The sequence below is a fragment of the Taeniopygia guttata genome, chromosome 20 (assembly GCF_048771995.1).
Source record: "Taeniopygia guttata chromosome 20, bTaeGut7.mat, whole genome shotgun sequence".
NCBI classification, from domain to species: domain Eukaryota; kingdom Metazoa; phylum Chordata; class Aves; order Passeriformes; family Estrildidae; genus Taeniopygia; species Taeniopygia guttata.
In genome coordinates, this window is record NC_133045.1 from 1016866 (window position 1) to 1043888 (window position 27023).

Genomic DNA, 27023 nt, shown 5'->3' on the forward strand with positions numbered 1-27023 from the left:
CCTCTCTTTGGGCTCCTGCCAAGCATTGGTTGTAAGTTTCTCAGCTGGCTGTGCTATAGCACAGGGAGACATTGTACAGGAATTGCCCGTATTCTTTGGAAAAACAAAATTGTAAGAGAAAACCTCACTATGTCTTTTTTCCCCTCCAGAAAAGGACAGAGATTTCTGATAGAGGAAAAGATGCACAAAAACCAGAGCTGGGCTCACCTAGAGGAAGACACATCTCTGGTCCAGAAGGAATAAATAAGCCTGTGGGACCCAAAGTCTCAATACCACAAATGAAACAGATTTCCTGTCTGCTTATGACAGGCAGTTTTCCTTGCTCTTATGGCCAGTATTTTCCAGATAGATTTATATGTTGGATTAATGGTGGTTTTTATGTTTTGGAAAGCACTAAACTGATTTTATTCTCTGTGAGGGACCAGCCTGCGGATCCCACGAACTGATCCCTGCACTTTGCAGAAGAGCATTTTCAAGAACCAACCCCAGGATCTCTGAGTGGGGTCGGACGTCGGGGCAGCGCAGAGGCTGCCGAGTGAGCGGGTGCGGCGGGGCCGGGTCCTGAACGCGCCTCTGAGCATCCCCGCATCCCGCAAGTACCGGGGCGGGGGGTCCGCCGGGCGTGCTCGGTGTGTTCTCCGTCCCAGCAGAAGGGAGGTGGTTCAGGTATCCTCCAGTGACGGGCGGGTTCAGAGCCCCGTTCCCTATCCTCGAACCAGCGCTGCGGACGCCGCGTGACTCCAGCCCCTTCCAGAGGTCGGGAGCCGCTTTCCTGCCCACAGGGCGGGCGGTGTCTCCGTGGCCACGGCTTCCGACGGACACGGGCGCTCCCGAGGGGGCCCCGTCCGGCGGCGCCGGTTCCGGTGGAACTGGGACCTAGAAGCGCTCTGAGCGCCCGCTGCGACCGGAATCGGGGCGGGGCCGCGGCACGGGAGCGGGGCCGCGGCACGGGAGCGGAGCGGATCCCCGGCGCTGCGGGGCGCGGTGCGCGGGGCCCGGAGGCCGCCGAGAAGATGCCGCAGCCACGCGTGTGCCAGGGCGCTGGGGGCCGAGGAAAAGCCGCTCCTGCCGCGGCCTCCCGAAGCCCTGCGCGGGAACGGGCCGCGAGCACCTGCCAGCACCGAGCGTCCGCCTGCTGACGGTGACACCGGGTGACAGACACCGGGTGACACCGGGTGACGCCGGCTGACAGACACCGGGTGACAGACCCCGGGTGACACCGGGTGACCCCGGGTGACACCGGGTGACACCGGGTGACGCCGGGTGACAGACACCGGGTGACAGACCCCGGGTGACACCGGGTGACCCCGGGTGACCCCCGCCGGCCGCCACCGCCGCCCCGCCCGCGCCCCCGGCCCCGCCCCGCGGCGGAAGCAGCCCCGCCCTTCCGGCGGTTTTGGCGCGCGCTTCGCCGCCATGTCCCGCTCGGCGCCCGCCGATCCCGGCGCCGCCGTGGAGCGGCTCTGCCGGGAGCTCAACCTGGACGCGGCGAGCGCGGCCGAGGCGCTGCGCGACTTCACGGCGCTGCGGGGCACCTACAGCCTGGAGGTGAGCGGGGCCGGGTGGGGCCGGCCGGGCGGACGCGGTCCCGCTCCGGCCGAGCCTGAGGGGCGCGGCGCTGCCCCGGTGGCCGCGGCGCTGCCCCGGTGACCGCGGCGCCCGTGCCCGCAGGGCGAAGCGCTGCACTGGTTGGCCTGCGCGCTGTACGTCGCCTGCCGCCGGAGCCGCGTGCCCACCGTGGGGAGCAGCCCGATGGAGGGGAACGGCGTCTCCCTGACCCGCATCCTGCGCTCCGCACGCCTCAGGTGAGCGCCCCGCCCGCCGGGCCGGGCCCGGCTGGGGCCGAGCACTCAGCGCCGGGGGTGCCCTGCCCTGCCCTGCCCTGCCCTGCCAGAGCCGCTAGTGCGGGAGCCTCTCCTTCGCTCCCAGCGCTGCCAGCCACGGCGAGCTTAAAGCAGTAAGTCCGCTGTTATTACAGATGGAAATTAGATGCAAATGCGTAATTTCCAACTTCAAGCCTTTAGGAAACCACCCATGTCGGACCAGCTGCTGTTCTACACACGCCAGTTGTTTCTCTCCGTAGTTAATTTTACCACAAACATTTAGGCGCGTGCCATCCCGGTACAACGTGTGCCTGACTCAGGATTCAGGCCAAATCTCGATGGAGTGCTGGCAGACGCTGGTTTTTCTGGGAATGCAGCACAGATGATCACAGAACTCACCTTCTGCACGGCCCCGGCAGCAGCTGCCCTGTCGCCGGCGTTCTGACCTGGGGACATGGAGCCCGGAATGTTGCTCATTCCATTTAAAGACCCCGCTCTCTGCTGAGCTGCTGGAGGAGTTGTCAGTTATTTACATCCCCAGCTGACAGGTTTTTGCGCAGGTAACTTTGACAGGCATTGACTCTTGTCTTGTTTTGTTCCCTGTCCTACCTCCACCTCAACACTCGCAGAGCTGTGCCTGCACTTTGCTGTTCACCACTGCCCTGCTCTACACAGCCATGCTGGCAGCCTCCACATCAAGTTAATGTTCCCGTGCCTTAAAAAAGGTCAAGGAGAAACCCCAGAGTGATAAAAGGCAAAAAGCTGATACATGCAGTTTGGAAGTCTAATCAAAATAAATTGTAAACCTACATAGTAATTATGTCAATCTTTAAAGGAGCAAGTATGTTACATTTTGGCTTTTTAAAATTTTAGAATGGAAGTTAGTTAAAGCTCAAAACAGACTTTTCTTCTTTCTTTTAAGTTTAATTCAGTTTTTTAGCAAAATGAAGAAGTGGATGGACATGTCAAACCTGCCCCAGGAATTCCGAGAGCGAGTTGAGAGGCTGGAGAGAAATTTTGAAGTGTCAACTGTGATTTTCAAAAAGTTTGAACCAATATTTTTTGATATATTTCAAAACCCTTATGAAGAAAGTTCCAAACCGCATCGAAGCAGGAAGCAGAGGTATTTTTTAGATTTGATGTGATTTTTCCCTGGAAGGAGTTATACCCAATACAAGTTTACGAAAATTAATTTCCAGAGTGATGGGGTCTCTTTGACTCTGAAATGCAGCCAGTGCAGAGCCACCCCTGAGCCCGGTGGGTGCAGCTCAGGTCAGCTGCACATGCAGCTGCTGTAACAGGAGCTGTCCCACAGTGAGAGTGTCAGGGTGTGGTGGGGAGAGGTACCCTGAGGTAGGTTAGCTTCAAGGTGCAGTGAGATCAACACTTCAAACATTTAGCAGAAATAGCTGAAGTAGCACAGCAGTATTCTGTCTTGGCACAGTGCTGGCAGGGGGTTGGTGTGACACCGTGATCCCTCTGCTCAAGGGCTGTCACGTCCTGTGACCTCCACGCTGCGCTGCCAGGTGTTTGCTGTGGTTGCCAGATAAGTGGAAACACCAAGTGGGGGGAAGTTACAGCTGATGTGCTCATTTTTTGACAAATTTGGGAACGTGTGGTGTCATCTTCAACGCACACATGGAATGTCTGCCTTACTGAAAGGAGCTTGTCCATACTCCCTGCAAGAATATCTGGCTGGGACAGCTTTGTAGTGAGATTATAACCTTTGGGATGAGGGAGCCAAGCTATGGATCTGCAAGGTGTTTTTATCAGCTCATGTGGGTTCTCTGTATGTGAGGGGGGATCATTGTTGTGGTGCAGTGCTCCAGTGTAGCTCCACATCCACAGGCAGAGTGCAGGGGGAGGTGCTCTGTTGGGTGCTTTGTTGGTGTTCCTTTCTCAGAGCAGTGTTGGTTGGTGCCACCACAGCTTTGGCTGCTCTGTGGGTTGAGTCATGTCTTCCTTGGTCTTCCAGCTCCATGGGCTTGGATAGTTCTGCTCCAAACAGGAGTCAGCAGCTGAGTTGTAGTACAAGCTACAATTGCCTGTAGTGAAGAAATGGCTAATGCTTTAGTAAAATATTTTGGAAAAGCCATCACTGGAATATATATAGCCTTTGTCGCCTCCCCACCCGTAAGAGGGTTCTGTGGGAGGTACGAACCAGCAGAATAGTGTGGCAGGGTCAGAGTCGAGAAGCAGCCTTTGGCTTGGGAACAGGATTGAGAAGTTGTGGTTAGTGCAGGACACTCTGTGGAGCCAGGTCAGGCATTGTCTGTCAGGCAGTGAGAACTGAACTCGGGACATGTAGCTTAGACTGTGCCTTAGTGTGGAATTATGACAGCAGCTCCAGCTGTTATTTTAAGCAGGGAAATGGAATGAAATTTGAACTGTAGAACAAGGTTTGATTTCCTGGAACTGAAGAGTAACTTCTCCCCCTATTTCTCTTGTTGACAGACGGGTGCCGTGCAGCGTCAAAGATCTCTTCAACTTCTGCTGGACTCTCTTTGTGTACACTAAGGGTAAGCTGCTTGCTTTGCCTGCATGGTTTGTATACATTCCCAGCTGTGACCTTCTGCTGTGTTGCTTGACATGATGTGCTGTCTCTTAAAGGTAATTTCCGTATGATTGGAGATGATTTAGTAAATTCCTATCATTTACTTCTGTGCTGCTTGGACCTGATTTTTGCCAATGCCCTTCTGTGTCCAAACAGAAGAGATGTGCTAAATCCATCATTTAAAGGTAGGGTGGGGATAGATTATTTACAATCAACTGTGCTTTGTTCTCTTGGCTCATTTGAAATGAAGTTGAAGGTTGGTTGTCTTCCCCCTTCCTCCTGGTTCCCAGGCTTACCAGTGGAATTCCACACTCTGGAGATCAAAGCCTCTGAGGATCCTCCCTGCATCATTGCCATGCTCTGCGAGCTGCATGACGGGCTCCTCGTGGAAGCTAAAGGCATAAAGGAGCACTACTTCAAACCATACATTGCAAAGCTGTTTGATAGGAAGGTACATCTTGCGAGTTTTATGAGCACTTGGTGGTGCTCCGTGGTGGTCTCAAGATCATTTAAGTCATGCAGGTTCCACAGGGGAGAGCAAAGGAACTTGTTAATAAGCAAAGGAACTCGGGCTGGCTCAGGTTTTCTTTGCATTTTAGCAGGAGCAGAATTGCCTCACACTTTTGATGATGTGTGCTGTAATGTCTCATCTGTTTCAGCTTTTTATGTCACTGAAAAATCTTTCCTTTCTTGGCAGTGTGAAACTGAATCATAAAGGATGGTGTTTTCTTCAGGCAAAAAAAAGTGATCTCGTGAAATAATTGTATGGGATGTGTGTCATGGGAGTGTAGTTCCTGCTGCTTTTCTTGAAGTTGAGCAAAATGCTTTAGAAGGAGGGGTTGAGGTTGCACATGTACAAATTGTCCTGTCTAGTTCTGATCCTGGAAATGTTTTCCAAGCTCTGAGGAAGTTTCTTTGTAGTTGCTCATCAAGTCAGTCCCTAAGCCAGCAATGAGCAGATGTCGCATTGCAGGGCTGGCTCTGAGCACTGAGTTTGTCTGGAGCTTGGATCCAGTTGCGCTTTGTGCTCTGTCTTGGTAATGGCACTGTAGCCCTTTGATCTAGGTCAAAAAAAAAGAGTCCAGTTATGCACCTAAATCACGTTTTCTTTTTGACTAAAACCATCATGTTCTCACACTTGAAACTGTTTTGATTTTATTATCTAAGATACTTCTGCTTTTTATTCTTAGATCTTAAAAGGAGATTGTCTCTTGGATCTTTGCAACTTTACAGAAAATAGGTAAGTTACAGCTTTTGTTCTCATTGACAGGGCTTGGTTCATGTCTAAAGCACGTGCCTTTGTGTACTAAATCTCAGTTTTCCTATTTCTTTGTCTTGCCATGTCTAATGGGATTTGATTATTTGACCACCAAAGCTGCTCTCTGGCTGAAACACTATCTGGATCAAAGGTGTAGCCAATGTCAGGGGTTCAAGCTGCAGAGATTTTTTTCTTGATATCTGGTTTTTTGGTGCTTGCACTGATTCTCTGGCAACTGTAATCTTTGAATAATATAATGCAAACTAAAACTTTGGCTCTGAAGGTTACAGATATGTTTCTACACACATATTATTCCCAAGTAGGGAAATCTCTAAATTTATTTCTCTATCTCTAATTGAGTGTATAAATCAGTGGATACAGCAGATGGATTCAAAAGGAAACAAAGCTACAATTGCAAAGCCACAAAAAGGAGGTGAAAAATTTCTGTGGGACGGAAGTGCAGTTGTTTCAGAAACTATGAATTAACTTCTGAAAGCTACTTTAAATGCAAACTATAAAAAATCTTTGTCAATCTTTTTTGCCTTTTGTAAAATTGCCTATTAATTTGTTTCTGCCTTTTGTTTGTGAGCTTTTTACTTGTTGGTTTGCTTTGGGAATTTTGAGCACAGACTCAATTGTTTTAACAATGTAGATAACATCTCAATTTAGATATAAACTTATTTCTTTGAACATTGATTTTCTCCTAGTATTTATACTTTAAGATTACTAGTATTCCTTCAGTAACACTGTTATATGGAGTGATACAGTAGTCCCTGTTCTTTTGCAAGTACTCTGACACTCAAAGACTCTTGTAAGCGTCTCCGGGTTTTTTTTTCTCCAACTTTACACAGACCTTTACGTTTTCCTAAAAGACATGGAGCAGCTGAGCATGTGATACAGTCAGGTTTCCTGTGGGATCACAGAGTTGCTTGTGTTGTGAATACATTGTTGTATTGCATTATTATACATGCTGGAACTGCATTCCTGACCCAACTGCAGGCAGGATTATTCATTCAAGCCATTTCTGATTTTCATTGTGAAGTTTCTTTCTACTTCCCAAGTATATGTTTAAAGCCTTGCAACCTTGGTGGCATTACACATTCCTTTTTTCCAGCTGGGTTTGCTGAAGGATTTGTTTGGTATCACAAGTCAGTGGTGATTTTAGAAATAAAACCCAGGCAGATAACTCCTCACTTTCCCCTCCTCTGCACCATTAGGAGAATTATGAGCTACAGAGTGGCAAACCCAGAAATGCAGCAGAGTGAGTTTGGTGCAGTTCTCCCTGGTGCACAGATTTAACCTCTGACCAGCTGAGCACTTCCAGATTGGTTTATTCACAACTGGTGTGAAAGCAAAGTTGGTTTTTCCCCTCTTCCTACTGAGATGCAAATGCTGGTAGAAGAGTGATTCCTGCAGTGATCCTGGAGAGGTTTTGGGTCCAAGGGCAGGCAGGGATGACGGGGGGCAGGTTGCTCAGGGAGGTTGGGAGACGCACTGCTGTCCAGAGCATGAAACTCTGGCCCTGTGTTGGTTTGGGGCTGTTCCTGCACTCCTGGGGCACCTTCTTTGTTTCTTCAACAGTTAAACCTTTGGTATCAAACCTGGGCTTCTCTTTCAGCAAAACACTGAATAAAGAGTATGAAGAGTATGTTCTGACTGTGGGTGACTTTGATGAGAGAGTTTTCCTGGGAGCTGATGCTGAAGAAGAAATTGGCACTCGAAAATTCCCTGCAGATGTGCCAGGAGAGAAAACAGCAGCAAGAACTCACATGGAGTGTCATCTGCAGCAGCATTTTGAAAAGGTGATTCATTTAGCATGGCAAGCTCACTTGAAGATCTCCTTCAAGTTTTCTTGCCCTTATACACTCTTTGAATCATTGAGGTGACTTGAAATTTCTTCTTCCTTAGAGGAAGATGGTGAACACAAGTTTCAGTGCTGTCTTGCTATAAGGAGAAAAAATGGTATCTTTTTTCCTGTGGAATTTTTAAAAGAACTATTCCTTAAACAGAATGAGTACACTTTCATGTGTATAGTTTGGTTTTGTGCCAGAAAAATCAATAAGTAATTGATTCCCTAAGTAATAAATTCCTACACATGTATGTCTTAGTTTTGATCAAGCTTCATTTATACCCCATAATCATACCACAAAAGCTTGACACTGAATTAATTTTTCCACTGTTTCATTTCTTAGGAAAGGAAAAGTCAACTTTCCTGATCTTCTATGGAATGTAAGATTCATGCATAAGCCCCAGCAAAGTCTCTCTTCATTACAAAATGTAACTTATAAAGAGAGTTAATGTTTCACTGTGGTTAAAAATGTAAAATGTATTTAATGAAGTTGACATGCAGGAAAACAGTTGCTTGATTACTTTTTAATCTTGGATAAGGGGGAAAAATAGTATTGGCTGTGTGTAAGAACCATATGCTATTTGATTTTCATTTCAATTCAAAAAATAAAAAAATTCTTATTCTAAGATGCTGGTGCAAGTGTAAATGAATCATATGTCTTAGCTTTTTCTCCCAAATATAAGTGTATTCCATATTCAGGCAAATTAAAGATGGGAGTTTGGAAAGGGTTTTATTAATTTTGAGCTTCTGTTTCTGTTGTATAATAATATTAATGTTTATGCACAACGACTGCAGGCTTCACTTTTTCTCACTATTTGCCTTGTACCTTCAGAATGTTGTCAGTTCAGATAATTAAATCCAAAAACATGACTGTATTACTTCCAGAGAGCAGGATACAAATAGGTAAGTGCAGTCCACACAGCTCCATCTGTTCAGTGCCACTTCATCCTTTGGATGGAGGGTGAAGGGAGGCCCATTTCCCAAGGAATGTTCTCCTGTGAGCCTCTCCTGGGCAGCTCTGCCACCCACTCCTTGTGTCACCCAGCTAATGCAGTCAGGGACTGAGAATGGAAGCATGTGCTTTCTCTTCCTTGCCCTGTATTTCCAATGTTCAAATGAGCCTAAAAAATTACAGCTTTTAAGATTTCAGGTCTTGTTTTACTGTGTTTTAGTTGTAAAATCTCTTTGAGCTCATTTTTGGCTGCTTGAAGATTTGTTATATTTTATATTTATGAAGTCCTGGGGAAACTTCGGCTCATTTTTAGTCACTTCTGAGCTCACAAGTGAAGCCTTCGTGTGGTTGTACTAGAGGTGTAATTTTAATCTTTGAAGGAATTTTGCAGGAGATGCTCATTTGGAAGGTAATTAAAACAGTTTTGTTGGCTGATTTTTTTTTTTTTTTTTTTTTTTTTGACAGAAAAGGTCATTTGCACCTTCAACTCCACTGACTGGGAGAAGATACCTGCGAGAAAAGGAAACTGCTGTCACTCCTGTGGCTTCAGCCACGCAGAGCGTGAGCCGTTTGCAGAGCATGGTGGCTGGGTTGAAAAATGCACCAAGTGAACAACTTACAGCTATTTTTGAGTGAGTATGTCCACTTCAGCTGCTTTCATTGACACAGAAACTCATCTTTTGGGTTTTTTTTTTTCTTTGGGGCAGAATATTCTGGTCTGTGTTTCTGTATTATGTCTTGTTGAAGCGTCTTCTCTTTGCTCAATGATTTTATCTGGAGAAGGATGGCTGAACACACGCACACCCCCCCCATATGACTTGTCACCACCATTGTGTTAATGGGGCTTCAGCTTTTGCTGGTGCTGATTTGTCTGTCTGATTGAAAGCCAAATGTATTTTTTGTTTGTTTACATTTTAAACAAGTACTTACCAATGTGGAAACCATGTTGGCAGAGGTTTTGGAGAAGGGCTTGTTCAGGTGAACAAGCTACAGTCTTCACCCTCAGCTGGGAAGATAAAACTAAGAGCAGCCTACAGGCTGTTCATTTTTCCTTCACACTACTGTAAGTGTGTTGGTCTTACCCCATGGCACGAGGATGAGCCTCGCAGTGACCGTGGTCACTGTCAGTGCTGACCTGGAATAGCAGCAGCACCCACTCAGGATGTTCTGGTGGTTGTTCTCTGAGCACACTTCAGATTACTGCCTTCCTCCCTGAGCATAGCTCATAAAAAGCAGTAATTGAATAGTAAATACCTGTAAAGATGCTGGGTGTTTGCCTAATGCCTTTCCAAGTTAAGGTCCTGCTGTGTTATGGTGTCTCCAGATGTATTTTTTGAATCAAAATAGACATTTAGTGTTAGTACTTAATATTTGAAGTCCAGAAGCAATGTTTCTTTAAAAGTAACCATCATAAACAGGTAAAAATACTACTTACTGTTCTTATCTGTGGAGTTATGTATATTTGAAAGTTTTGCTAGCACTAGTTCCTAAAAGTTTACAGCTGTGCTATGTGGGATGTATTTGTTTTGAATGTTTCTTTGATTGTTTTTATATAAGGACTGATACTATTTATACTGTACAATTACGACATTAATGTGTCTGTAATCTCTGATAAGATATGTGTTTGTTCCAAATAATAAACCAGACTGTCAAGTGAGAGGTAAATATTAAAATGTGAACAAGAATTACATAAGCCTTTGGCGAGAGCTGTGGTGAGTACTTTGCTGATCCTGGATGTGAGTTCAGCAAGCACCCTGGTATATATACTGTGTCTGTGGAAGAAATGGAGAAACTATAGTTGAGACTGTGTAATATTCTGTGCTTTTCAGTATTTTCTTTTTCAAATTAAAATTACATTGAAAAGCTTTGAAGTTAATTAGAAGGCTTTGTTCAAAGAAAAACCGTAGCTGATTTTAGTTCTGGCTTTTCAGAGTAATTTAGTGTCTTAATTTGACATCAGCCACGGGCCACTGTCCTCTAAAACAGAGTTGCTGGAAAATTCAGAAGCATTCAGAAAGAGCATCTCCAGCCAGAGATACTATGGCCCCTTTTTATGGCAGTGACAATGTGGAGTTCATAAATTCTCCCAGTCTTGGTAGGAAATGGGAAGATGCTGCTGCCTCTTCCCTCTGAGCTTTTCTGTGCTGCCTCAAACTGAGCCTGGCCTGCGTGGTGTCGTGGGTGCCTTTGGTTGGTTGGTTGCTTGTTGTAGTATCCTTACTCCTGGCAGGTTCATCTTTCTCCTCTGTGCTGCTGTGGTTCTTGCTTTCTCCTGTATTTGTTCCAAGAGCTGCATATCAGCCCTGGCCCTGTTAGGAAGAGAGGACCCAATACTTGTGTATGTTTTATGTTTTCCTCTGTCTGTGTAATACAGGTTCCTGCTGATGAGGAATGCTTGGTGTAATTGGCTTATCCTTTTATTTTGGTTTTATGGTTGCTGTTGTTTCTTTATGTTTATTTTTAAACTGGATATTAATTTATGTAAACAAGGCTTTCTTTGCTTTTGGATTCAGGTCTTGTGCCCGCAGCCCCTTGGAAAGCATCATGAGCAGAGTAAAGGAAATTGGTGAGACCTTCTGTTGCAGCTACACTCAGTCAACAGATGAGCAGCCAGGATCTCACATAGGTATGGAGTGAAAGGCATGGGGTGTTTCAAAATACTAAACCAGGGCAAACAGAATGCATACCTCTACTGTTTTCTGTATTTTATATGGTGAAGTTTGTTTTATTCCAGGATACACCCAAGCAGAAAACTGCTGCTGTTAAGCAGTACACTGTAAAAAATAAGTTTATGGCAGAGTAAACCCAAGGCTGTAGTTCAAACTGGGATAACCAAGAAATCATGGAAAAGCAACTCTTAATAAGTAGAAACTTGCATTCTTGTTAGCTTTATAATTTAAAGGAAATTGAAAGCAAATAGGAAAATTATTATTGCAAAATTACATCACAAGAAATATTACAATAAATAATCCTTTCAAATACTTAGGGATTTTCATGCTGTACCTGGGACTAGTGGATTTCTGAACGTTTTTTTTCTGTTTGCAAAATATGTATGTACTCACATGAACTATTGTTTTGGATGAGAACAGGTGCTGCTCAGTTTAGTCTTAACCCTGTTTGTGCCAGTGGCATTGGACTTAATCTCTCTTGATTTTAAATTTCAGATTTTGCTGTAAACAGATTAAAACTGGCAGAGATCTTGTACTATAAAATCTTGGAGACTATAATGGTACAAGAAACACGGAGACTGCATGGGAAGGATTTGACTGTAAGTAAAGAACCAGTGAAAGATTAGAACACTTTTTGAAACTGTTTCTTGGAGTTTATCTTCAGGCGGTTCCAGAACAAAGCACTGTAAAGCACTCTATATATGTTGTTAATACTAAAAAGGGGAAATATATGGGAACTGCCAAAATGTATTTTTCTTCTATTATTTAAACCAATATAACTATCATAACTAAACATTTGAATTTGTGTTGCCTTCTAGAATTACAACTTTATGGACAGATAACTTTTATTATCTTCTTTACCCAATGAACAGTACTAATACTTCATGTTAGACAGCACTGCATTTGCTCTGCTTTATGTTGCACAGCAAGGAGGCCAGTTCATTTGTCCATAGCATGCAAAATGTGATCGTTTTGGTGTTGTTACTCTACTTCTGTTCTCCCCAGCTTCCCTGCAAAAAGGAGCTTGTGGATGGGAGAAGAAGCTGGCTTCTTTCCAACAATAAGCTGTGTAGTGTTAGTGCCACAAAATTCCTACTTCTGTTTCCCAAATCTGAGGCTAGTGCCATTGTGTGCTCTCTCCAGGCTCTCCTGGAACAGGATCTCTTTCACCGCTCCCTCCTCGCCTGCTGTTTGGAGATTGTGCTCTTTGCTTACAGCTCCCCTCGCACCTTCCCCTGGATCATTGAAGTTCTTGACCTCAAGCCATTCTATTTCTATAAGGTAAATAAACACTGGCTTAGGGCAGCATCTGTATTACAAATGGTATGTTACTGGATTGAGAGTCATAGAGGACGATGCTCTTCCTCCCTAGGGAGTCAGGTAAGACAAGGACTGATATTAACTGTGCATTAGGCCTGTTCTAAATTCTGACTGTCCTGAAGTGTATTATTTGGAAGGTGTAATGCCAGAGCTGAAGCTGAAATATAAAGTAAAAACCCCATTTTGTAAATTGCACTGATCTCTAACATACTGCAGATCAATTTTAACTGGACTAAAGCCTTCAAGCATATGTTTTATTGATATTTATATGTATTGACTACAATGTAGTTCTAAAATAGCTACTGAAATGATCTGAAATGTTGCCTTTGGCTGCTACTACTTATCACAGGCTTGCTTTGCTAAGTTTGGGGGGGTTTTCTTTTATGTAACAAAACACAGAATATCTTTTCCAGGGTTTTCTCTGGTTTTGCTCTTCATTTAATCACATTTTCCCCACTTCCAGTGTAACTTGATTTTCGTCTACTTCAATCCTTTTATCACCCATCCATATGCCTGCATTTTTTGCTGGATACCTAGCCGATAACCTAACTGGGGTTAGTTCTGAATAAATCAAGTAGTTCTGTTTAGATGACAGCAACCAAAAAATGGAAGCCTTTGAGGAAGCTGGTTCATTATCTGTCCTTCCTTTTTCCTTTACTCCTCAGCTGTAGGGCAGCACTGGAGCTGTAACAAATCTGTCAATATTGCTGTGGCTGATGGTAGGCTCCATCCAAACTGGCGCTCATCCAACTTTATGGAACAGATTTATGTTTGATTTTAATTTTCTCAGCTATTCAGTGTATATTCTTGCAGCACTCTTGTTTGGACAAAAATTGCCATTGCAAAGGTCTCACATAAGAGAGATTTGTGACATTTGTAACTTTTTTCTCTGGGTGTAGCTTCTCTAGCAGGAATAACCAAACATATCAATAGGTCTTCCAGGGAACTTTTATGGCATTTCCATCCCTAGAGCTTTAGCAAAACAGGCTGAATGCTCCTCTGACAGGAGTAACACAGGGTGGATCTTGTGCTGGAATATGATACTGCAGTCAGCTCTGTTCAACCCCCATTCATCCATGTTAAGGGTTCTGAGTGCTTCTTAAATGAAACTTTAAAGCAGTGGTTTTCAGCTCCTCGTGTTATGGGCTGCTTGTTTGCAAGAGCTGAATTGGTGGGGCTGTCACATCCCCTGCTGAGCAGCTGTACCTGATCACATCTCCCAGGTCAGTGCTGCGTGTGCCCAGTGCTTTTACTTGTGCACAATTAGCATGGGTGAGAGAGGGCCCTAAAAACCCGTGGAGTGGATTGTTCTGCACTGATGGCATATCTGCTGTCATCTTCCAGCCCTCAGGTTGCTTTGGGAAAGGGGGTTAAACAAAAAGGGATCATAAGAGGGTTGGGGAAGATGAAGATGTGAGGAGACTGGAGCAATTCTGTGTTGACGTTTTAAACAGGAGCCTGAAATAAATAGCAGTTAGATGGTGTTAAACATGAGCAATGTGACATTGCTCTGTGTGTGTGTGTGTCATTGTCATCAGGTTATTGAAGTGCTGATTCGGTCTGAGGAAGGACTTTCCAGAGACATGGTGAAGCACCTCAATAGCATTGAGGAACAGATCCTGGAGAATCTGGCCTGGACTCGGCACTCAGCACTCTGGGATGCACTTGAGGCCTCAGAAAACAAAGTCCCAACCTGTGAAGAAGTATGTGATCTCATTCCTGTTACTAGGAAATTCATGTTCTTTTTCTCACTTGTTGTTTTACACAGAAAACTGTTCAAATGAGATGATTACTGCAGAAAATCTTCTATAAATAGATTGTCACAAAGAAGGGAAATTAATTTGATATCTTATACTGACATTTTTTATTTCTCAGGTAATATTTCCCAGTAATTTTGAAGCCAGCAATGGAGGAAGTGGGTTTGGGCACTTGCCCATGATGCCATTATCTCCCATAATTCATCCTCGAGTGAAAGAGGTTCGGACAGATCTTGGTGGGAGTTTAAGACGAGGTAAGTTCAAGGCTTCTGATATTATTTGAATGTGTGAATTTGGGGAGGGGGTTAGTCTTTGTAATTGTGAAAAGCAAGCTTGAATCTGGATTGAGTTCAGAATTATGAAGTTTATTTGATTAAGAGAAGGTCTAAATGCACCCCATCAAACCAGTGCTGTGACTCATTGGCAGCAGACAGTGCTTTCATTCTGGACTGGAGCAGATTTTGCTGCTGGCTTGATGCCAGGGTGACCTTACTCTGAGGTGAGTTATCATCTAATCACTGTCACTTTTTTAGATACAGTGACAGAGCTACACTTACTCCTGCTTCCTACAGAACTGTTTTTGTGCAGGGCTGGAGGATAATGCTTTGCCTACAATGTTCTGTTCTCTGAAGCTGCTCTGTGCAGATTCCTGGATCTCACACAGCACTGTTTCCTGACAGTGAAGGTGCAGAAGCAGTGCCAGCACTGTTGTTTCCTTTGCATGCTTCTCTAGTTAGGAATTGCTGCTTTTGTTGTATCGCAGACAGTGGTCCGTATGTTCTTGCATGTGCTCCATGGACTGGTGGGTTGTGTAATGTTGTCTCCTTCGGTGTTTGTCTGGCAACAAACAAGGCTGTTTGGTGTTTTTTTAAATACTCCTCAGGAAGGAGATGTACAAGCAGTTTCTGTGTTAAGGTTCACTGATGGAAGAGGAGCCAGATTGGAGATGGTGTCTTATATATGGGGAGGAAGGCTGTGCAAGACACAGCTTCATATTTGAGAATCTGGTACTAGAGGCTTCTCCTAAATTCAATTGGGAGGATGGTGGGGATAGGAAATGTTTATTTGTCTTTGGTACCAAGAGAATCATCTTGGTAGAGTTATAAGTAAGGTCTCCTGTGGAAGATCAGACAGCTACAGAAGCTGAGCTGGGTAGCACTACCAACCTTCTGGCCCTGGCACAGGGGAAGCTGTGGGAGAGATAAGGCAAAATCAAAAGCAAAGATATCATGTCTGGTCACTCTGACTGCTCTGAGGAGAAAAGATGTAACAAGGACATTGCTGGCGCAAAGGAATGTAACAGGGACCTGATAAGTGAAAAGATTGTGTTGCTACAGGAACAGGGGCAAAGGGGTCTGAGTGTAAAATTTTGTACAGAACTTAGAGAACTATAAATACTGGTGACTAATGTAGTAAATGGGCTTTGCTTGCATAGCATGGTCCGTGTTTCTCAATCCCCGCAGTCTCCAATCAATCTTGGCCAGTTATCCAGATAATTTGATTCATGGAAAATAGGAAATTCTTGTTGCTGTTATTGTGACAGACTGCAGCAGAAGTGTAAGAACCCTGTGAGCAGAAGCCTGGTACATTAGTGCTGTGTACTTCAGGTTTATTGCTGGAGTAAATGTTTGAAAGCAGCGGAAAAGCCTGAGAGGAACTGGGGCTATGTGAGGGCGGAGTCACCTGACTAGGAGCAGTTTAGAGAGAGTTTGAAAGTGAGAACATAGGGAAGATAGCACGTCCAAGGAGTGTGGTCAGTGTTCCTCTAGAGGAATGTCTTCACAGGAGAAACGCCTGCAAATATTCCTAATCGCTAGGCTGACTGGAATAAGTACCTATGATCCTGTGTGTTCCTCAGTATCTGTGGATCTGAGTGGCAGCTCAGCTTCCATGTGATACCTGATGGCAGAACTGTGCTGTCTGGGGTGACTGCAAAATGAGTCTGTCAGACTACAGATCTTGTTCTTATCACCTCAGAACGGTGAGCTCTGAGAGCAGGCCTGAGCTGTAAGTGATCTCTGCTGGTGTAGTTGGAAGATATCCTTTCCCATTCTCTGCAGAAGTATTTCCATTAAGCTGCTGTTGTTAAGGTTTTGTTGGGTTTATTTTTTCTTCCTTGACATGCCAGACATGCAGCCATTGTCTCCAATCTCCGTTCATGAGCGCTACAGTTCTCCTACAGCTGGAAGTGCTAAGAGAAGGCTCTTTGGTGATGACAGCCCCAAAGAAATCCGGATGGAAAAAATCTTAATAAAAGGAACTAAGCTGACAATTGCTCCGACATCAAGCATTGGTGCTGAAAACATGTCAGTGTCTCCTGCCCAGACAGTGCTGACCATGACAACCACTACAGGACCAGGAAAAGCGGGACAGAAGGTCACTATTCCACTGCATGGTAGGAATTCCTGCTGTTTTTCTTCTCTACTAGGATGTTTTCTTTAGTCTTAAGCTATGCTTAGGCCAACCATGCATCTTGAAAGTGTGTTGCTTTTTCTTTCTGAAAAAACAGTTACTTTCTCAACAATGGCTGTACTGGTTTGAAGGACAGGGGTCTGCCAAGGAAGGCGGGAACCTCTCTTGGAATGGAGAACATGACTCCCTTCCCTCCTAATTACTGTAACTTTGAAATTTCGGGGCTTTCAGGCAAAGATAGGGGAAGAGGAATAGCAGTTCCTTACAGCGTGTGTGTGTACAGCCGGGCAAACAAGCACCGAGCCCGGCAGAGCACAGACCCGGCGCGGCCTTGTCCCGGCTCAGGCCCTTCCCCCGCGGCGCAGTTCCGGGCACAGCCAGCAGGGGCGCCGCTGGCTGCCGGGCAGGGCGGGGGCGATGCTTCCCCCGCGGCTGCAGGGGGCGCTGTGGCGCGGCTCGGCCGCCTCTCTGCGCACGGCAATGGCGGCGGGCCGGCGGAAGGGATGGGGAAGGGGTTCCTTTGGAGCCCTCAGGGACAGCCGGGCCCGCTGCACCTCCGGCTGCAGCAGGAACCTCGGGAGCAGCTGGAACAGCAGAGGCGAGCAGATCTCAGAGTAATAAATGAGATGTAGCAGAAACTCCAGGGGTGCGGGACTGTAGTGTAGCAAAAACTCAGAGCAGTGGCAAAAGAACGGCAGGAGCAGGTGGGGGTCTTGTCTGCAGCAGCTGCCTCACACAGCCGGGAAAATGCGTCCTCTGGCAGGGGCTGGGGGTCGGGATCCTGGTCTTTTCCCCTGAGGGGCCCTTTCCAATGAGGCAGAGTGCCAGTGAAGTCCCAGTTCAGGGGCTGCTCTCATGAGCGATCGCTCACTCAGGGCACAGAAGCAGGACAGGGCTGGGCTCTGGCAGCGGCAGCGAACTCCCCACAGTAAACAGCACTTGGACCATCCTCCTCTGAACCCAACAGCGGGAGAAGGCGAGCAGCTCAGCCCAGCCTCTCACTACCCAGCCAAAATTTCAAGGTATCCTTTCCCTTCCAAAGAGAAAAAACTCCAGGTAAAGACAGCAGCCAGCCAAACCTTTACCTTGAGCTGTGGCAACTTCTTTTGTCTCTCTTTAGTACCGGTCTGTCGGTTTTGTCTCTTAGAAATTTATGGGAGAAAATTCCCTGAAAGAAAGAAAACAAAAGGAGCAATCCTAAGCTCCAACAGCAACAAAAAAGGTTAAGTTTATATAAACATCGCATCCTTGGAGACATCTGATCCCTGGTAAACACACTGAGGATTTCTCCTCTTGAAGAAAAGATAATGTTTGTGCTTCTTCCAGTTATACCTCATACATTAAGCAGTATTTTGGTTTTCAGCTCCATTAATGATTTACTGCAATTTGTCTGTTAAAATCTCAAAAGGCTCTGGAACTTCTCGATAAGAGTTACATGCTAACTTTAGCAAAATACTGTGAGACTTCTGTTTTGTGGAAATTGGGTGATACTTGAATATTTCTGAAAATTATACATGAGCAATGAGTTTATAGCCATTTCTTAATTTAAAAATCAGGTCTATAGTTAAAGATTAAAATAAAAATTCTGCACTACTCATGTTTAAGGATATTTTCAGCAAGATAATTCGATTACTGAGGAAACTAATGAGGACTGTATAGGATATGCTGCCAGTTTTGCTGAATAAGAATAATAAAAAAAAAGAATTCCACCTTCCCCTAATAGAGTGGAAAACCAAGTACAGAAATTGTGATTGCTTGAAAACTTTGTACTTTAAGACAACCTTTAGAAAAGATCATTCACATTGAGATTCTCCCTTTAAACCTTACCAGAAATGTAATTTTTACTATTTCTGAAAACTCAGAGAGTCAGAGTCTTTTTAAACTGTAGTACAGAGGATGAAATGTCTTTAGTATCAAATGTTCATATATTAGTTTGATTTGCTGTTTGATTCTGCATCATAAGGAGAGCAACCAGTTTATTTCTGGGTATGTGTATCCTCTCCAGGTGTTGCAAATGACATGGGTGGAATCACCTTGATCCCCATTTCAATTAATTTAGGCCAGCCATGTAAACTGGATGCTCAGGCTCCCTGCCACCCTCCTGGGGATCAAGCACAAGAAGTGCAGCTGCCAGCAGCCAGCAAACCAAAGAGAACGGGCTCTTTGGCACTGTTCTACAGGAAGGTGAGTGTCCTTACTCAGAAGGGGTGCTGTACTTGTTCTCGTGGCCTTGCTGGAGCCTGCCTGCCCATGCAACTCCCATTACCTTCAGTCTTCATGTGCCTTAAGCTTGGCACATGCAGTTCTTATATACCTTGAAGAAGAAGGAAAAAGATGTTGAGTGCTGCAGAGAGTCTGGTTTTCTCCTTTCCACCCATGAGATTTCTTTTTAATTAGGAGCGTCTATAAATAAATACCAAATGTATACTTTACTTCAGATTTTACCTGTCTTGGCTATTTTGATTGCCCCCACATTAGCAAGGGTTAGACAGATCTGACATGAGATGTTTTCCTGTGTCTCGCTCATTCAAAGCTGCGCTGCTGTGGCTCCAGCATCTGGAAATACTCCTTTGCCACTTTTAAGTCCTCCCAGCAGTGCTGATCTTGTGAAGGGTCTTTGGAGGAAGCAGGGTAACTTGGTCTAAATGACTACAAAGAATATATCCCTAAATTAGTCTCTCTCAAAAATATTAGATTTTTCTTTGCTGTTATTTTCTTACTAGGTAAGTTATTTTTCAGAGGTTTTCCCCCTTGACGATATCTGTATAGATACAATAGAACTTAAGAAGTTTACCATGAACAATCTTTAAGGTACATCTTAATACAAAAAATAATTTCTGGAAACACTTGTAAGTCACATCCTTTGTCTGAACTTTAGTTTCGTTAATTTTGCCCATGACAGGAGGTTTCTCTGAGAAAGGAGTAAGAATTGATCAGCCATTTGCCAGTCGGGAACATTGCATTTTAGAAGTTTTACTCTCAGCTGGGGAGAGCTTCAAGTGTAGCTGTGTCTTTGACTAACCATGTCATAGGCAACATAATTTCTCTTAGTTATGAAGAAGAGCTAAAACCTTTACTTGTATTTTTTTCAAATTTTGACCTTCCATTTACAGTGATCATTGTATTTACAATGATAATTTTCCCCTAGTTTCCTTTCTTGCTCCTGTTCAGTAGAGCAAGTGAAAATGACACTACCCCTTTATGTCTTTCCAGCATAAAGTGCCTAATTAGTTAGTGAGGGATATGGTGCAGAAGCTATAGGCATAATGTTTTTAGGTGGACTTTCTGCAAGTGTTAGAGATTCAACAGTTGAAGAATGGACAGTTAAGTCTTTGAATCCAAAAATTCCAGAGTTATTTTGGTTGGAAAGGACCTAAAAGATCAAATCATTCCACCTCCAGCCATGGTCAGGGACACTTTCCTCTAGACCACGCCCTATCCAGTCTCGCCTTGAACACTCCAGAAAGGAGGTAACAACAGTTTCTCTAGGCACTCTGTGCCAGGGCTTCACCTCCGTCACAAGGAGGAGTTCCCTCCCAATATCCCGTCTAACTGCCCTCTGGCAGTGAGAATCCATTGGCACTCCAGGCCCTTGTTCCAAGTCCCTCTCCAGCACTCCTAGAGCCCCCTTAGGCAGTGGAAGAGGCTCTAAGGCCTTTCTGGAGCCTTTTCTTCTCCAGGCTAAACAACTCCTGCCCTCCCAGATCTCTTATGGGAGAGGTGTTCCTTTCCTGTAATCATCTTTGTGGCCCTTTATAATAGCTGTGCTTTGATGTCTTTTATTTCTGCAGGCCAGGATAAGCTTGTTTGGCTTCACTCTTTACTGTGTGTCTTTTCCTTCCAGGTGTATCATCTGGCAAGTGTGCGCCTGCGTGATCTGTGCTTAAAACTGGATGTTTCCAATGACTTGTGCAGGAAGATATGGACATGTTTTGAATTCACATTGGTTCATTGTGCCGATCTTATGAAAGACAGGCATTTGGATCAGCTCCTTCTCTGTGCTTTTTATATCATGGCAAAGGTAACATGTAGTTTTAAGAAATTAATGGAACTTTATGTTCAAAATATCAGGTGTGTTCAGCATTTTACAGTTTGACTGATTAATTCGTGTAATATTACTGGAGGGAAGGGGAAGGTCCTTCCAAGAATTGGATGAAGTCTCAGTATGGTTTTTTCCTTGTTTTGCATATCTTAGCTCAATGGCTTGCTGATGGAAATTCTTGACAGAGTTTTTCTTCTCTTTTTGAGTGCATTCACAGTGAGCACTGGTTGACACAGACAAAGCACTGTATGGTCTTACTGCCCTGTATTTGTTTTCTGTCCCATTTGTCATCTTGGCAATCTGTTGATCTGAACTAAAAATTCCGTTACAATTACAGAATTAGGCAGGTGCCTAAATTTGCAGGAGCAAATTTATGTAAGGTGGCTTGTCTTCCCAAAAAATCATTTTTGCTTTTGATGATTCAGCCTGAGGAATTGAGATGGTTGCCTGTTAATTTCTTACTTCATTTTCCAGCTTTAATTTAAGGTGGCATTGAATTGGATTGTGAAACTGGACTATTGGTTTGACTGAAATTTGAGCTGATGGCTACAGTGTCCATCAAGCCTAATTCAGACACAAAATTCTGGAGGCTGGATTATTTTTTCTTGAGGGCAAATGAAGAGGAGCACTGTGTGGAGGGAAACTGATGTTTAAATTCTGACTACCTGTGCTCTTAACTGCAGCATGGGTTAGGTTCACCTGGTGTCAATACTGATAGCAAAGCCATTTAATAGTCAGTGCTCTGTATTTTATCATGTAATTTGTCAGTTGTTTTGGGGTTTTTTTATAATACAGACTTTTGAATGCTGTCTCCAGTGCAGTGTGCGACCTGACAGCTTAGCCAGAGACATTGATACGTTGTCTCCTGGCTCCTACTACAAAAACTGTTGCTTGTCTGCTCTTAAAATTACAGATGTATGGCTGAAAAACAAAGTGCTTTAAGAAATTAGCTATTTTGGAATAAAAAAGCAAGGTGAAATTGCATGTGTGTACCTGCCTAATGTCTTGTTCAGGATTTCCCCACTTTCTGTTTAGAAAAGTTAAGGATGCAGTTTCCAAATTCAGAAAACACATTTTGGACTTAATAATATTTCCTTTCTTTAATTTTAAGTGTCACTGGAAGAAAAGTCTGGAAAGGAGTAATGCCTAAGCATCATAAGCAACAAAAAGCTTTAGTAGCTAAGAAACAAGGAATTCCTGAACAAGAAAAATCTTTGCTGTTTCATGCTCTCATCACTAGAGATATATTTTTAAATTATGTATTCATAGTAATACTTCTCAAAAAGCTACATACTGGACCTAAGAAGCCCAGCCTTCATGCTTGCATTTGGTCTTCAATAGCCTTTTCTTTTCCAGGTAACCAAAGAGGAAAGAACTTTTCAGGACATAATGAAAAGTTACAGAAATCAGCCACAGGCAAACAGCCATGTAAGTCCATAGCATTGGCTTTACTTTCTGTAAAACTCAGAAGCAGCTTTTCAAAGTCTTTGTGCTCATAAGAGAAGTCAGATCCTCTGCAGTGTAATACTTGTTCCTGTTCAGATGGATTTCATCTAGTCTCCTGACTTCCTTGCTTTCTTTGACAAGAGTGTTTTTCCTTGGTGTCTTGTAGGTTTATAGGAGTGTCTTGTTGAGAAGTACTTCTGATGATGTTCCATTGGACAAAAATGCAAACCCAGATATGGAGATGACAGAAGGTGAGTACAGCAAAGGAATCTGCTCTTTTCAGTAACATACTTGGGGCTTTTAAAGAACTGAACTGTCAAGTAATAAGAAGTGGAGCAAGTTTTACAGTTGGGTGGAACTATTTTCTTAGTATATCAGTGATACTGTAGTGCTTCTTGGATGGCAACTCTGATAACAAAGAAAAATGAAGATAAGCAGTACCTGGAATATTATGGTGGGGTTTTTTTGTCGTCTATCCTGGAGACTGAAGTGGGAAGAACATGTTTCAGAAAATAAAAATGCTAACTCCCCAGGACCACCATTTTCTTATATTCAGGTTTCTTTTAAATAGGTAATGCTTTCTTTGCTCTGGGTTAGAGAAGCAAAGGGATAAGAGTAGTATTTGAGAAAAGTGTGAGAACTGTGCCATGCCTGTTTTGAGTGATGTGTCAGGAAAGCGAGAGATGTATGAACCGACGTTCATAAAGCCCATGTATGAGCCCATAAGCAGAGCAGATCATATATGAACCCATAAGCAGATCTGTAACCAGGACACATGTGGAATTTAGTTTGTTCTTTGTGACAAGTTCCCTCTGGGTGGGATTCATCTGCCTTAGCGAATATTAGAGCCATTTTTAAAGGCCAGCTGAGGATTCTATCAGGGCTATTGAAAGTACTGATCTTATCTAAATCCTGCCTGACACCTCCACAGTTACTGGATGACTTGGAGTATCTGAAGTGACACTGGGCTCTGGTATTTTGTCAGACAAATACACATGGTTACAAACTTCTTCAGTGGCTTTTCCTACTAGACTTTCTTCAGTTTATGGATTCGTGTCTCCTTTACGTAATATTAACTCCAGGTCTTTTGAACACCAGTTCACAGGAGCTGTGCTTGTGTTGTGAGAGAAGGAAGGCAGATGGACAAAGGAGTCACTTATGGGTGTCAGCTGGAGCTTTGGATGTTTGTCTCAGGGCACTGATTGCCAGAGACTTTGTGTGCTGCTCTGTTTTACTTGGCAGGCAGCAGAATGCAGGAGACATAGACAGTTGTATTCAGTAGCACTTCAGCTTAATTAGGGGGGAGCAAACGTCAAGAAAAGTACACTTGCTGTGTGGCTGCAGCTTTTCCCACTTAACAGAATATGCCTGAACAAATTGCTTCCTTGCTGCAGATCTGAGTTGAGCACCAAGTTTTTCTTCTCTAGCTGATCACAAGAGACTTTCAGAGAAGCCAAAAGCTGGGAGCTGTCAGACTGCTTAAAACTTAGTTTTAAGAGCAAGTAATGGCTTTGTACCACTCCCCACACTCCCCAAAATAAACATGGAAGAAGGGGTCAGTTGTGCTACAGTTTCTTGCTACAGCTATTTCCAAGTTTGGAATAAAGGTTGATACTGGCATTTTTAGACATAACCCACAAACCTGCTCACAGCAATTGGTAGCTCCTCCTTATGTTCATTACCAGCTGCAGCACACCCTGCTCCTGGATCAAGCATATTTATTGAATTCCTGTCTTTAACGGGTCAATTTATGGACAAGTTTTTGCCAGCTGGACATCATAAGTTCAGCTCTGAGTGTCTGGTTTGCCAATGCTGTAGTTTTGAAATCTGAAGCTCTCTTATTGTTAAACTCATCTGTGAAAGCTGGCAGTTCCTTGGGACGATCTGCAGCAGAGAACTCAAGTGAGTCAGAAACAGAAGAGAGAGGAGATCTTATTAAATTTTACAACACAGTCTACGTAGGAAGAGTAAAGTCATTTGCACTGAAGTACGGTATCACAAACCAGGATCATGTGGTAAGTAAAGTATTTTGGAATTAATACTCACAGAATCATTTTTCCTGGCAGTTAAATGTATGTCAATAACTTTGTCTTGTCACCTAGTGTGGGTCAAGTCAGATAATTTGAGGTAATGGTGTGAGCACTTGCTTTAACAGCCTTTCAAGAGGACAAATGTAGATGCTGCTCAGTTTTCAAACCCAGTTCCAAATTCTTTACATCAATGCAATACCTGTTTGCTCAAATGCCTGTGGACTGTCTTTGTAAGGCATCTGGAAGATTAATTCTGTTGCTTGGTCGTTACTTAATCTGTTGTTTCACTCCACAAGTTAAAATATTCTAAAGAAGTCCTGGAAGTGTATTAATCTTCTCTTGTGTGAAGTTCCTGCTCTCAGGATGTTCTGATTGAGCTGCTGTGCAGACGTGTCCTCTCTTGCAGATGGAGGCGCCTCCACTGTCGCCGTTCCCCAGCATCCGGCAGCAGCCGCTGTCTCCGCGGCGCATCTCCCAGCAGCACTCCGTGTACGTGTCGCCTCACAAGAATGGCACCTGCCTCACACCTCGAACTGCTCTGCTCTACAAGTTCAATGGCAGCCCTTCCAAGGTAGAGACAAAAATAAGGCTGAAAGTGGTTGAGAAAGGGTTGTCATCTAATTAGGATGTGGTCTAGTGCAGTTCTGATGTGTTATAATGAATAGTCTCTCACTTTTGAAAGGTAGAATTCTGGTTGTAGAGTCCATCACTCAGAGGTGCAGGATAACATATTTCAGACATATAGTAAGTATGAAATGGAGTCAGAGTAACTCATTATTTTTGTCTTGATCACAGAGTTTGAAGGACATCAACAATATGTTAAAACAAGATGAACACAGGAGTAAGAAGCGAGCAATAACAATTGACAGTGACACTGAATCCCCCACAAAGCGACTCTGCCAGGAAAATGATGATGTTCTACTAAAACGTCTGCAGGATGTTGTCAGTGAAAGAGCAAATCACTAAAATCTTCTGTTCTCTGTGGGATCTCTAAGTTACGGAGCTGGATATTTATTTCTTGGTTTTGTATATAGACAATTGTCAAGTTCCTTCAACGCTGAACTTTCATCTGACTTCCACAGGATGCAAAAAGTAAGAGTTATGTAGGAAATGCCAGTGATCTCATGCCCAAAGACCACACTGTGCTATAACTTACTCTGAGCTGTTTTAGCAAAAGAGTGTTCTGTGAAAGCCATATTGGATGTTCTCAAACCTCATATGGAGCATCATGAGTTGTGAGTGTAACTCAGCTTGTAATACCAGTTTTATTATTAGAATAAGAGTTATAAAGAAATTAGTGAAATCAGTGAAGTTACCTCAAGCTTTTGATATTTGGAGAAGAAATTTGCAAAGTGCCTTATTTGAAAAGAATATGGAATTTTAAACATTCTTTTACTGTGGAGTAACTAGAAGGAGAATAAATTAATTATTTAGCCTCAGGAAGAGCTGTTTTGAACTGTCAGAACTTCTGTTAAAGTGTATGTTGTGACATGTATCTGACAACTTTTGCAGTAACAAAGGCAATAATCTAAAAATACAAATAGTGGTGACTTAAGTTGGACTCTGGTAAAGCACTGAGGTACAGTTCTGTGAGCCCTTTCTCTTGAGCCAGTGGTGCTCCACATTGGAAGCCACAGAGCAGCCTGCCCTAGATGCTGCTCATACACATGGCAGCTCATCCATAAGGAAATACAGTTAGCTCAAATCAACAGCTAGGGTTTGGTCATCCCAAAGCTGTTCAAATGCACAAATTCATTTAATAAACTGAATCTCTTGTTTTTTCCTGAAGACCTTTAGCCTCTTGTGTAGTATCTACACTGGATGTAAGCCCATCACATAAGGAGATATGTATGTGTGAGGTTTTATAGAAGGCTTGGGTTCACTGGAAAAGCATAAATTCCAGCATCCAATTCTTGTGACTGAGTTTTTAATGCTAAGGATTTGGTAGGGCCTATTTTACCAAAATGGAGAAAAGTCAGGGTTTATTCATTACTGTAAATTAGTAGTTTGATCTTATTTTATAATTGTATTTAAGGTTAGAGCCATAGAGAAACTTCTCAGCGCTGTAATTTTCAGTTTCTGTGTAACTGAACTAAAAAAAAAAAACTATTACCTAGGACTTAGTTGAGGGGCTCTGTTCCCTTTATTGGCTGGGTGGATTAGTATGTGCTGTGAGATCCACAGCTCCAGAGAACACTGCCATGATTTTGAGTAGCCTCAGCTAAGGAATTTAGCCAGCAGTGATGAAAGAGAAATTGATTACTAAGTGTAGGTCTGCAGGGACGCTACTCAGCAAGGAGTAGAAAGTTTACAAACTTGGCTTTGAGTCATTAACTACTTGGAATATTTGATTTTTTTGAACTTTTTTACTTAAAAAAAAAGGTGCTTGCCCAGGGAGAGCTGCAGTATGAGGAAATGGCCATGCAGTGGAATAGGTTTCATGTAGCTATTTAATTTCCTTTAATTTTATTCAAGTTTTAATGTTTGTGTTCCGATTTTGAGATAAAAAGTGGAGGATTGCAGCCTTTCTGCAATACGATAGGAAATTTATGGTTAGGCATGACAGCACCAGTCTTTCCATGGTATTGTATGATGAGAGTTTCGTTGACATGGTTTTAATTCAATATCATGTGCAAATCTCCTGATGTCTCTGCTCCCCACACTGTCACTGCCTTCTCTGACAGTAGACAACTGATGGAGCCAAAATCCTTTTCAGCTTTTGTTATGTGTAGTGTTTTTTTAATTAGGAAAATGAATGTACTACAACTAGATGCAGTTCAAAATTCTTCACCTTTTTAGGTGATCTAAAAACTATTTTGTGCTAAAACAATAGCTTACATGGAAATTTTGTAACGGTTTCAAAGTGCCTTCACATGTAAATCTGTATTTTATAATAAATAACTAAAAAGTA

The 27023-nt window shown here is 43.5% G+C and overlaps 1 protein-coding gene across 6 annotated transcripts; it reads left to right on the forward strand.

The window, feature by feature from the left end:
• The first annotated feature begins 883 nt into the window (after positions 1 to 883).
• Positions 884 to 27023, forward strand: RBL1 (RB transcriptional corepressor like 1). 6 transcript variants are annotated; one of them, XM_030288635.4, is made up of 22 exons: positions 884 to 1548; positions 1672 to 1805; positions 2746 to 2946; positions 4278 to 4342; positions 4434 to 4562; positions 4668 to 4828; positions 5568 to 5617; positions 7254 to 7437; positions 8902 to 9068; positions 10950 to 11062; positions 11601 to 11704; positions 12249 to 12386; positions 13964 to 14128; positions 14301 to 14436; positions 16311 to 16577; positions 18654 to 18778; positions 20439 to 20615; positions 21993 to 22064; positions 22249 to 22333; positions 23946 to 24097; positions 24519 to 24683; positions 24908 to 27023. In XM_030288635.4, the coding sequence occupies exons 1-22, from the start codon at positions 1417 to 1419 to the stop codon at positions 25076 to 25078; spliced, it is 3093 nt and encodes a 1030-aa protein (XP_030144495.4). In that variant the 5' UTR covers positions 884 to 1416; the 3' UTR covers positions 25079 to 27023. The 6 variants fall into 6 exon arrangements, with proteins under 6 accessions (XP_030144495.4, XP_004175454.5, XP_072773231.1 ...); XM_004175406.6 differs by having other exon boundaries at positions 890 to 1548; positions 18600 to 18778; XM_072917133.1 differs by adding an exon at positions 2107 to 2383 and having other exon boundaries at positions 1406 to 1805; positions 18600 to 18778.

Bases quoted from the DNA above. Each gene is read 5' to 3' on its own strand.
- RBL1 (XM_004175406.6), top strand. From the start codon at position 1,417: ATGTCCCGCTCGGCGCCCGCCGATCCCGGCGCCGCCGTGGAGCGGCTC. The intron at 5,618-7,253 runs GTAAGTTACAGC...CTTCTCTTTCAG, and splicing joins TGCAACTTTACAGAAAATAG to CAAAACACTGAATAAAGAGT. The intron at 18,779-20,438 runs GTGAGTGTCCTT...TTTTCCTTCCAG, and splicing joins TGGCACTGTTCTACAGGAAG to GTGTATCATCTGGCAAGTGT.